Source organism: Orycteropus afer, unplaced genomic scaffold (genome assembly GCF_000298275.1).
Source record: "Orycteropus afer afer isolate SDZICR_OR568_19922 unplaced genomic scaffold, OryAfe1.0 scaffold00454, whole genome shotgun sequence".
In the NCBI taxonomy this organism is placed as follows: domain Eukaryota; kingdom Metazoa; phylum Chordata; class Mammalia; order Tubulidentata; family Orycteropodidae; genus Orycteropus; species Orycteropus afer.
In genome coordinates, this window is record NW_006922041.1 from 2,313,590 (window position 1) to 2,326,726 (window position 13,137).

Sequence of the window (13,137 nt, forward strand, 5' to 3'; positions counted from 1 at the left end):
TTTTTTTTTGCAAGAGGGATCTGGGGTGAGATGGGGAGGGGCGTTGGGGGCAACGTCTAAAGTTAAGACACTGGGACAGAAAACCTCTCTCACTGTTGAATCCTAGGGAAGGCACTCTTTCATCCTGCCTACAAAATGCTTCTTTTCTCCTTTCCAGCGGACTCTGTTGAAATGCCCTCTGGTGTAGGGGTCTCTCATTCTGAACATGAAAAACTCAACTTATTATTTGATAAAGGGTGGCATGGATTACGGTTGTCTGGAGTGTGTGTGTGTGCATGTGTATTTGGAGGTGGAAAGGCGGCAGGTTGGGGTTTCTTCTCAACTATTATGTTTGTATTTGCAAGAAACTTTCTTACTCAACAACTGGAGTGCCATGATGGGTTTGTTTTTCTTCTTCTTAAAATGTCAGAGGAGGGCAAATAGCTATGGTGCCCTGCCTTGGGGTTTTGTTTTGTTTACCCCCTCTGGAATCCCCCCTTTTGGTAAAGACCAAGAAATATTAATAGAGCTAAGAGAAATTGTTTTGCTTTCATAAAAAATGTTGAAAACTCATAAAAGTGTGAATTATAATTGTGCAATTTACATATATTTTAACATATTGATGTTTATCCAGGACTTCTTGTCATATTCAACTCATCTGCTTCCAAACCAGTCACTAGATTAAGTAAAAGCTATGATGAGACTCACAGTTCTTATCTCTAGATCATTTCACTCTAAACACATTGTGTTTCATGCTTACATGCCTGTTTATAATGGTTTTTACTGATATAAATGATCCCTGAGTATGTGGAAAGCATTTATATAGATGCATTTAAAGGCATACTACATTAAACTATACAGTACTTAATGGAAAACATGATTTAAAAGATTTACAATCCATTAATCACTAACCCTACTAAGAGCTAGAGATTCAGAGATGTGCTAACAAATCCTGTGAACATTTATCATGTCATAAGTAGAATTAACTATAACACGTTAGAGGAAAAAAAAAAAAAAAAAAATGTTACCAGAACTGTTTCTTAACCAGGTAGTGCATTGAATTTCAAAAACTGATGCCACAAATAGATTGCAAATTCTTTTTTTTTAAAAAAAATTCCCTGAGCACTCCCTATTCCTCCATTCCTCTAGCAACCCACTACCAAGTCTAAATTCAACAATCAGATGGTGATTGATTGCACTTTACCTAAGAGGAAAAAAAAGATTCTCTTATTCATGCAAAGCAAAGCACTCTAGCTGCCATCTGTCTGAAATGAAACATTCTCTAGCAAGAACCTGGCAGAATTTGAGAAGGCTTAAAAGATGTATGTGGGCATGTTTGTGTACATTTACGTGTGTGTGGTTTGTGTGTGAGAGAAAAATCAGCAAATGGCTTGACTGTGAAGTATGTCATTTAGCCTCAGGGAAGCATTAGTGAACATATTTAACAGGCAATCACAGGCAGAGAATATAAGCATGACTTTGACATTCAACAGTGTGTTTATTATGATTTTTAAAAAGAGATGAACACAGTTGGTTTTAAAATCAATGCACAGCCATAAATGAAAGATGGATTCTGTCATCAAAGCCTGTTAACCTATCCCATCACACCCCTAAACATGCTCTTTCTGTGATCAACACAAACTTAAAAAAAAAAAAAAGAAAGAAAGAAAATTCAATGCTCTCTTTAGCCATGGAAACTCAAATCAAAAAGGTCAACATTTTCAGTTTATAAGAAACAATATGAGAAATGTTCAACCTATATTGGAAATATAAAACCTAGAGTAAAACAACTCACAGTTTTTATGTTGAAGAATATTCTCACCTGAAAGCATTTCAACTTGTATTCTTTTACAGGAGAAATTAAGACACTGATAGATTTCTGAATGGAGGAATGGATAGGAGAGTGGAGAATGGATTGTCCAGGTTTCCATTGCTTCCAATGAGGTGTCATATCCCAGTGAGGTCATTTCCTGACTTCAAAGCATTCATCTGAACTGCCTCAGTCAGCCCTAGTGGTTATAACCTGATGTTTCTTGCAAGAGACATTGATCTCCACTTGTTCTACTTTTCAGCTGCACGAGCTCGCGATGAAGAAAAGTCCGGGTCTCTTTGAATATCTTTGGGCCTGGACCCTCCTTCTGAGCACATTGACTGAAAGAAGGTGGGGGTACTTTACTTTAAATCTGCATGAAAATTTCTATAACTGTTCATTTTTCCATCAGGGGGAAGACAATTGCCCTTGTATAAATTCATGACTAAGGGAATTCAGAACACTTAACTGCAATACAATTCCAACTAAGAATAAAGGAAAATAGTATGAAAAAAATAATAATTCTATTTGCATGCCTTGTTAGTTAGAATACACTTAACAAGCTTTTGTTAAGGAATGTGTTAAGTCAACATTTAAGTCTAAAATTGAACTTTTCACTGTTCAGTTACAATGGAACAAATCTGCGACCGCCTGATTCATAGAAAAAGTTATCCCAATTAAAGCCTATCTTCTGTGAAAGTTAATTTTCCAACTAAGAAATTTCTAGTTAATTGTAAATATCAAAGGGTAACTTGTAACTACAAGAAAGTGGTAAGTTTAAAATAATATTTGTCATCTGAAAGTCACAAGACTCTATAAATGCATGTGCATATTTTGTCTTCAGACAATTTATATAACCAGGTAGTATGGAACATATGAAGCATGGATTTAAGAACACTAGGTAAAATCAATCTTCTCTATTTAACTGAATTAGTATGGACCTAAGTTATAAGAAAAATTTAATAATAAGCTTAATCATATTCAAAATATTTGACAATAATCCAACCCAAACATGGAAATATATTAGCAAGTTTAATACAATCAAATATTTCAGGTTCTTTTTTTTAATTTTATTTTTTTGTGTAGTTAACTCCTGTGGCCCATAAGAAACTCTTACACATATTTTTAAATACCTAAGACTTCTAAAATGAAGTAGAAACTGAACAAATATGAGTTGAGACAAACAGATGCAATACGCAGGAAACTTATATGAATCTAAGATTTCTTATATTGAGAAGTACGTTTTTTTTGTTGTTGTTTCGTAGGGTAACCATTGACTTTCAGAAAAACAGAAAATGCATTCTTGTCAGATACTCTTAATCTGAGGAGTTAAATATTCTTCTCTCCATTTGAAAAATTATATGAAGTGTTACTATTGTAATGACCTGTAGATGGAGTTAGTGCACAGTGTTTTATTATATAGTGGTTCATATGGAATCAAAATCAGGTACTGTAACTGACATTTATCTTCAGATTATATATTCATTTTAAGAATGACTATATTGTCATGAGTGTGTAATACCGAATAAATAATGTTAGTCTTTATGTTAGGGTTCTTCTCTGACAATTACAATTATGATAAATAAGAACCTAATCAGAAAGTCACATAAAAGAAAGATCATCATCCCAGATGGGATAGCAGAATTGCTGTCCTTGGGGGAGGAAATAATAGTTCTGGGCATTTTATTCCAATACACTTGGTGTATGAAACATTTATAAGAGGCAACCAGGTAGGAAATAATTACCTTAATTTGACGTAGCTTTAAAAACAGGGAATAGAAGTAAAAGTAATAGACAACTCCACATTCCACAGATCTTATTAACAATCTAATTGTGCTCTGTCATTTCTTCTGTTTCATTTTTTCCTTTTTAAAAAAAAAAATATTTTTTTTCCTTCTTTTCCTTTGAGTACTTGATCAACTCCCAACTTAAGGTGTACTAGCATTTCTTTTCCTCCTGTATCAAGATGACCTTCCAATATCCTTGAAAAATGCATGCATGGCAGTTGATTTTGTGACAATGAGTTTTTATAAATAATTGCATTCAGGAAACTATTTCTGTTTTACAGCTGTCATCTACCAATGAGACAACCTTGAAGACAAAAAGTTCATTGAAAATATGATTTCAAAAAATAGCAAAATGTTTCATTTTCCCAAAAGCAAATCCTTACACTGCATGTTTAATATTGAATTGAGGAGAATGGAATTTTTTTCATACATTTCCTAAATGTATTATTATTTAGAGCTTGTAGTTATAACTTTATTAGATTAAAATTGTATCAGGAAAATGACCGTTGCATTTTGGTGATACAAAATTACTTACTTAGGAAACAATACTTGACTTTAAAATAACATTTTGATTGTGTTTTTTCCTCCTGTAAAATAAGTGAATTTTTATTTCAAATGTTTTATTTTTCTTAGACTTATCAGTAATATAAATGCACAAGAGTGAAGCTAAAGCATACTAAACGGAAGGTTTGAAAGTGATATGTTTTTGGCAGGTTCTTAGTGTACACCCATATTCATTTTTCCCTCAAAGTCAGAGATATCATGAGTAAATGTGATCCATCCTAAGATAGAAAACTCTTCTCTCAAAGGATTTTGGAGATGCCATACTAATAATTATGTAAAATACAATTGAAGAAATATAAATGGCAATGCAAGTGATGGAAAGAATACACGTTATATAACTGTGGTCACTATGTGATTGGAGTTCAAAGACTAGAAATGGTAAGGGATCCAAGCTATTACTTCAACTATTAAAGATTAAATAGAAACAATTATTTGAATACATGAGAATGGAAGTAATTTCTTAGACTAAGAGTTGAAGCTCTGGTAGCATAGTGGCTAAGACACTTGCCTGCTAACCAGACGGCTGGCGGTTCAAACCCACCAGCCACTCCTCGGAAGGAAGGTTGGGCAATCGTACTTCCGTAGTGATACTGCCTCGGAAACCCAAGGAGGGGTCGCTATGAGTCGGGGCCTACTCGATGGCACATAACAACAACAACAAGAGTTGAACAAAACTGGGTTCTAGTTTAAGCTCTGCTCATAGATAGCTGTGTCACCTTGAACAAACACTAAAACTATGCTACAGCCCAGTAGAATACAAATTGAAATTACTGGAGCATATCTTTCCCAAGGTTTCCTTTTACTTCTAAGACCAGAAATGATGAAAATTTTATTAATTATGGGTTCAAATAGATCAATTATAAAAACTTGAATTATAAATCTAAATTGCGATAAAGATTTGCACACATTTTTTGTAAAAATGTAAAATTGATTGATCTAAAAATGCAATTATCTGAAAAATCAATTTTATCTATTTTTTTCCATGTAAGTAACCTAAATGAATACCAAAACAACAAAACATAGATGTAAATAAAGTGGACACAAGTAGAGATGTTGGTAGGTAAAACCTTAGATGTTTACTACACCTTAAACTAAATGAAAATAAAATTATTAATTATTCTGGAAATCCTTATAAATAAATATGTATATATACGTATATATGTGCATATGTGTATGTGTGTATGTATTTCTTTTTTCATTTTGAAAGAAATTTCCTATATTTGTTATTTTTCTATCCTGCATTTACATTCTGTTTTCCCTGACCTGGTATGAATACAACATGAAATGCCCGAAATTCCATTTCCTACAAGTCCATTTCCTGTAATTTTCTTTCAACATTTAGAAATATTAGAGTCAAGAACTTACCACCCATCAGAACAAATATGGGAAAATGGTACAGTTAAAATATGACATCTCTGACTTCATTGGAAGAAATCCTTAAATTAAAATTCAATATACAGGAAGATTGGAAAATCAGGGAAAAGTTTTATTTGGAAAGAGGTTTTATTGGAAATGTATACTTTAGTCATTACCATTCTTTATTTTAGTTCTGGACAACCCTCTTTACAAGATGAACTTAAAGACAATACCACTGTCTTCACCCGGATTTTGGACCGATTGCTAGATGGTTATGACAATCGGCTCAGACCAGGATTGGGAGGTGGGTCATGTTATTATATTTTTATTTTAGAGAATAATATTATACCTTTACTATGAGGGCCTTTTTTCCCTTTAAATATGAAAGTAATATGAATGGTAGCATGTATTTTTTATTTACTTCTATTTTTATCAGATTGATCTATGTAAATTCAATTTACACATATCCATAGGTATTAAAAAACAGAGACCAATTTCTTACAATGCCATGAAAAAAAATTACATTTACTTGACAAGCACAATATTTTCTATGTAATGATTTGATTATAGAGGAAAAATGGGAGTAATATTCCCTTTTCTAGCTCAAAGACAGCATGCTCTTAATTTAACACTGCTACTATGTCTGCATTGAATTCAAACAGGATCTCTAATTCTATTGATCTAAATATCAATTTTAGAATATTAAATATTGATCTATTATTTTGTGCTATATACTGCCACCTCTATAAAATAGGATAATGATAGATAGTAATTATGTGTATTTTCTTTTAAACATGCATTTAAATTTACATGCTCATTTAAGTTTTCTTGATATATCAATTAATTAGTTATACTAATGAAATTCCATGTGGGAAGAAGACTGTGCTTAATGATATAATATTTATAACAATAAGAGTAATTTGTCTTACATGTTGTGCACTTATTTGAATAAGACTTGAATAATATAATCAAACTATTGTGTTTGGTTAAACAAACACTAATGTTGCCAAAACAAAATGTTGATCTTAGAGAGAAACAAGGGAAGAAAAATTAAATTATTTTTCAAAGTCACAAAGGAAGCCTAGGTTAGATGCTGTGATTCCCAACTAAAATTTATGCCCTGGCTTTTCCCAATTATTGATGAGAACTATTTGATAGTGATATTTTAGTTGAAATTCAGTAGCAATATTAAGAAAGTCACCCCTTCTTCACCATAGATAGCTCTGATATACAAATTTTAAAAGCCTAAGAATTTCAAATAGTGATTTTATAGCTGAATGGTAGCATAGATTTAGAGTCACAATTTTTAAAAATGCTTTGGATAATGTAGTCCCACAGTATGCATCATAGGTCTGTTCTGAGGATACTAGGTTGATTCAATAACCCCAACAATGGATTCAATTATCCTAATAATCAAGAAGATAGCACAGCACAGGGCCAGGAAATGTTTCTATCTGTTATACACAAGAATGCTATAAGTCAGAGTCAATGCGATGGCAACCAGCAACTAATAACAAACAAGAAAGACAGTACTACCAAATGACATTAATGTCTCTGAGACTTTAAGAGGTACTACCTTGCCAATGTTGCAACTCAACTATGGGCCGCATTCCTTATCATGTCCTTTCTCATAAATTTCAAATATTCATTTTATAACATGCTATATAAATTTATTTCAGTTTATATTCCAACTAATTTTTATTTGTTAGTTTCTTAGGAAAATATATGTTGGATAAAATAAGTTGGTCAAAATGGGAAGTTTGATATATCAATGTAATAATATATTAATATAATACCTGTATACACTGGAACATCTGAATTAGCGCCAACAAAACAACAATTAACAAAAAATAATATATAGATATGTGTTTAAGTACAAAAATAAGTTTGTAGACAAGATATCATTTTAACAGAAATTGATATAACTAGCTGCTGGTTTTGTGAAACATAGATTTGGAGGTCACATTAATAATTGACATTAAAATGCATGTAAAAAATAACTCAAGTATTTTCCTCCATTTCTATTTTAAATGCACAATGCTAGATTATACTACAACTAAATGTTATTGCTTTAATATTCATGAAAATCTTAATACTGGTTAAACTTAAGGTTTTGACATTTCTCGGAGTGTCTTTTTTAGCTTCCAGCAATATTCCTGTGCTTATTATATGATATCTATAAAGTCATTGACACTTTTTAAGTACTTTTACAAAATGTTTTTCTGTCACTAAAAGAGTACACTTAAATAATAAATATAGATTATAGATGATTTTAAAATATAATCAGCCACAGAATTAGTAAGAATTATTATCACCACAATAGTTGGCTGCTAGAGTTTAAAATTATCTAATATATATCTTCTGTAGAAATAAAGGAATTTAATTTCTTTACCAAAAATTTCTGGTATTCAAGTATGCTACATATTTCAATAGGTCCCTGCTGCAAAAATGTCTCTTTTGTTTTATGTAAATCATTTGTTTTAAGAGGAAAAGATTATGTAGAGGAAATATTTTAAAGTTTATCATTAGTGTATCAGGAGTAAACTTTTCTTCTTCAGCTCCTTGACACAGCTGGGATAATCTCCTCTTTAGAATGATAGGGGCCTACTATCTTCTATACCCTGACACAAGCCGAGTTTTATATAAATAACAACCATGTACAAAAGGGAAGGATATTTTGTCCTGAATGTTCTCAGCAATGCAGAAGTGTGATAAACTGAGACTTGACAATAATCCAAGAAACTCTTTTATGGGCAAATTCATTATGACCTGTTTTTCAAAAATCCACACTGCACCAGCAAGTATAGCATTACTCTTTGGAGATGTACATACACTTTGGGTCCAAAACTAAGAATCCTAATATATACAACCTAGTTGACCCAGATGATAGAAATTAGTTTGCAGATATTATAACACACTATTTTAAAAGACTGCTTTTTTAGAGTCAAGAGTAGTTTTGAGAAAATGAAATTAAAAGTATAGAACAGAAAACTGTGGAAGGGATTTTATAAAGATAAGAGAGAGAAAGATAAATTAATTAGGATGTGTGGAATAGTTACATATTAATATGTTCTATTTAAAATATAAACAGGAAAATAAATTGGCCTTGTTTATAATTTAACTACAAGGTAAGTGAAGAAAAGTTTTTTTTAAAAAAAAAGTTGAATTGAAATAATTTATGGTAGCCTTGAAACACAAATCAAAATTTTTAATAAGTATTGAATTCCTTCTCATTATTATCTCTTCCCTTTGGGGCCAAAGAAGTGGAGCAAAGACTTTGAAAGGCCCTTGACAAAAGAATATTCAGTATAAAAAAAAATCAAATGGATAAGAAAAAAAAAAGGGGGATAAACATAAGAAAGAGTGAGAAGAAAGGAAAGCAGGAGAAATGGGGAGAAAATAAGAGTTAGAGGGGTGGAGAAGGTAAGGAAGAGAAACAGAGGGAATGAGGAAGAAAAAGAACATATATTATGAGGTGCAGGTGTCCATTGTTCAGTCAAGGCTCCTCTCTTAGTTTCAAACAAAGACCAAACCAAAACCACACTCACTACCACTGAGTCAGATTCAGTACATAATTACCTCTCCTTTGGTTTCTAAGGTGGTATAACTACGGAAGTAGATTGCCCAATCTTCCTTCTGGGGAGTGGCTGGTGGGTTTGAATCACCAGCCTTCTGGTTAGCAGTCAAATGCCTTCGGCATTATACCACCAGAGCTCCTAAATCAGGACCAAACAATAATATTCCTAAAAAATTTATCTCCCCTACATTTTCCTTATTGCTTTTGAGTGTAATAAACTAAAGAAACTTGGATTTTTCTCCTCTTTCCTAAAAACTTAATTGATGCTCCCTCCAAATTGTACCCACCTGGGAAAACGTCAGCCATTAACATAGTGACTTCTCTTGCTCTTTGGGACTGAGCCAAAGTCACCCATAAATATAGACATTAAGCTTAAATTTTTAAGTTTTTGAGAACAGTTAATGCCCTTCCAGTGACAACTTCTTGACTTTGTCCCATCATACATACAAGGCACATTTATGCCATGACAAAATCTCTGGACAAACCAGGCTGATGTTGTACACATTCCTGTCTGGAACACATCAGTAAACTGAGAGTTTCCTTTTTCTCCTGTCCACAAGCTCATTCTCCCACATCTATCTTATACAACTCATTTTATTCTACAGAAAAATTCATCTCATTTATTTTTAAAACAGAGTAGGTAAAAATCATGTTGAACTGGAAACCAAACAGGATAGTACCAAAGGAGTGAGGTCTTGGTTGAGTCACATTTTGAAGAAATTACAGAAAAGCTTTTCACCATCTCCCTCCCTGTTAATGGTAGTGCCTGGAAATATTTTTATAATATCTAAATTTGGCCTTAAGTTTAATCTTAAAAAAATATATATATTGTTGTTGTTATGTGCCTTCGAGTAAAACCTGACTCATAGTGACCCCTCCTTGGGTTTCCGAGGCAGTTTCACTACAGAAGTAGATTGCTCAACCTTCCTTCTGAAAATAATGTATAGGGTGATAGATGTCTCTTCAAGATTTTATCACTACATGTAGAATATACCGCCTCGGAAACCCAAGGAGGGGTCACTATGAGTTGGGTCCGACTCAATGGCACATAACAACAACAACAACATAGAAGATAAAAGAAAGAGAAATTCATGAATGCTCATCACAGGACAAACCCAGGTGAAAGGCTGGAGAAGTAGATCAATAGATGGGTAGAATGTACCTAAGAATGTACATGCCCACCCACTGCCATTGAGTTCATTCTAACACACAGTGACCCTCTAGACAGAGTAGAACTGCTCCATAGGTTTTCCAAAGCTGTAAATCTTGACAGAAGCAGACTGCCTCAACTTTCTCTGGAGGAGTGGCTGGTGGGTTCTAACTGCCTACCTTTTGCTTAGCAGGTAATGTGTGAGAGCCCCTCAGGAATGTACATGTTGTTGTTGTTGTACATAGAGAATGGAATTTATCCCTACCAAGCATTTGAAAGATATTTTGTTAAGATTTTATTCTTTCTCCTGTACATGTTATAGTTTGTTTATAAGACTTGACTTAATTGAACCAACCAAAAACCAAATCCATGCTCATGGAATTGATTCCAATTCAATATAATCCTCAAGTTTTCAAGGCTGTGAATCTTTACAGAAGTGATGGCCTCCTCTTTCTCCCATTAAGCAGCTGGATTCAGAAGAGGACATGGAATGAGGGATATCATTGCTGATGTCAGATGGATCTTGACTGAAAATAAAGAATATCAGACAGATGTTTACCTGTGTTTTGTTGACTATGCAAAGGCATTTGACTGTGTGCATCATAATAAATTATGGATAACATTCAGAAGAATGGGAACTTCAGGACACTTAATTGTGCTCATGAGGAACATGGATATAGACCAAGAAGCTGTTGTTTGAACCTAACAAGAACAAGGGGATATTGCATGGTTTTAAATCAGGAATTGTGTGCATCAGAGTTGTATCTTTTACCATACTCATCTGTATGGCTGAGCAAATAATCCAAGAAGCTGGACTATATGAAGAAGAACACAGCATCAGGATTGGAGGAAGATTCATTAACAACCTACAATACACAGATGACACAATCTTGCTTGCTGAAAGTGATGATGACTTGAAGCCCTTATCGATGAAAATTAAAGACTGCAATCTTCGGTAGAGATTACATGTAAATATAAAGACAACACAAATAAGTGGACCAGTAAGCAACATCAACAATAAATGGAGAAAAGATTGAACTTGTCAGGGATTTCATTTTATATGAATCCACAATGTACACCCATGAAAGCAGTAGGCAAAAAAATCAAACACTGCGTTGCACTGGGCAAATTGCTGCAAAAGGCCTCTTTAATGTGTTAAGTAGCAAACATGTCACTTTGAAGACTCAGGTGAGCCTAACCCAAGCCACAGTATTTTCAGTTGCCTCATATGCATGTGAAAGGTGGACAATCAGTAAGGAAGACTGAAGAAGAGTTGATGCTTTTGAGTTGAGTGTTGGGGAAGAATATTGAAAATACCATGGTCTGCCAGAGGAATGAACAAATCTGTTCTGGATGGAGTGCAGCCAGAATGCTCCTTGGAAGTGACAAATGCCAGACTTTGGTTCACCTATTTTAGTCATGTTGTCAGAAAGGACCAATCCCTGGAGAAAGATATTATGCTTGGAGGGTCAGCAAAAAAGGCGAAGACTCTCAAGGAGATGGCTTGACACAGTGGCTTCAATAATAGAATCAAACATAGGATTGTGGGGAGGGTGCAGGACTGGGCAATCTTTCCTTGTTTAGGGTCACTGTGAATAGGAGGCAACTTGAAGTCACTTGACAACAACAGCTCTGAAAGAAAGGAAAATGAGCTAGTTAGATAGGCTTTGTAGCTAGCAAAACAGTGCTGACTCCTTGGAAAATTACTTTGGGATTTTGTGTTGTATTTCTTCACGTCAAAATAAATAAAGGTGAAAAACTTAGAGGATTTTGAAAAAAATCAGATTAATTTTTGTTAAATTTTGTGTAACTTTGTTCAGTTTAGGTGACTGAAACATAGGGAAAACCATTTAGCTAATATTTTTGAAAATTCAACTTTGCTATATTTCAAGATTATAAGATGCCTGGTCATTTATTATTTTATTGTTTTTTTGGATCTTGTCTGATGTTGAGATCATTAGGAACCATTTTATTCATTGTTGTTGTTGTTGTTATGTGCCATTGAGTCGGCCCTGACTCATAGCGACCCCTCCTTGGGTTTCCGAGGCAGTATCACTATGGAAGTAGGATTGCCCAACCTTCCTTCCGAGGAGCGGCTGGTGGGTTTGAACCGCCAGCCTTCGAATGTACATGTTGTTGTTGTTGTTATATGCCGTCGAGTCGGCCCCGACTCATAGCGACCCCTCCTTGGGTTTCCGAGGCAGTATCACTATGGAAGTAGGATTGCCCAACCTTCCTTCCGAGGAGCGGCTGGTGGGTTTGCACCATCAGCTTCTGGTTAGCAGTCAAGTGCTTTAGCCAATATGCTACCAGACTCAACTAAAATCAATACACATATTTTGTATTTATTTTTAAAAGCTAGAATTTAAAAAACTGAGAGGACATGATATTAAGATATTTCAGTCAGAACATCATGGTGTTAGATACTAGAAGACTCTTAATCACGGACAACATCCAAAGAAATGAAAATAAGATTAAATTTATCCAGTCTTTTCTTTTTTTGTCACACATGCTTTACCAGAGAAATATATTTTTCAATATTATCTTTTGAAAATCTATTCTGGAACCCTTCCTTTGAATTCACTGTCATTTTTTTTTCTGGTGTTTTTAATGCAAGGCATGGAATAGATGCTCAGACTTTGGCAAAATACAATCCATTTCCACAGAAATAGTATGTCTACACATTTCATAATCCAGTTGCATTTCAGGGAAAAAGGAGTTACCAAAAGGAAACCAAAGACAAATTGTTAAAATGAACAGAGAATACCCTTTAACCTTTCCTGGCTGAGAACACCAGTCAGCTCACAAAGCCAGCTCGTGTAATGGATCCAACCTAGATACCCAAAGGAATGTTCTAGCATGTTTAGAAAACTTTCTCTTCTCATCTTTTCTGTTGTATATAAATCATCTGCCT

The 13,137-nt window shown here is 33.9% G+C and overlaps 1 protein-coding gene across 1 annotated transcript in view; it reads left to right on the forward strand.

Annotated features, from left to right (window-relative positions):
• Window positions 1-2,066: 2,066 nt before the first annotated feature.
• GABRA1 (gamma-aminobutyric acid type A receptor subunit alpha1) overlaps window positions 2,067-13,137 on the forward strand; it is a 60,788-nt gene continuing 49,717 nt past the window's right edge. The window contains exons 1-2 of the mRNA XM_007954253.2: window positions 2,067-2,140; window positions 5,688-5,800. Of these exons, the coding sequence (XP_007952444.1) occupies window positions 2,067-2,140; window positions 5,688-5,800 (187 nt within the window). The remainder of the gene's footprint in view (window positions 2,141-5,687; window positions 5,801-13,137) is intronic.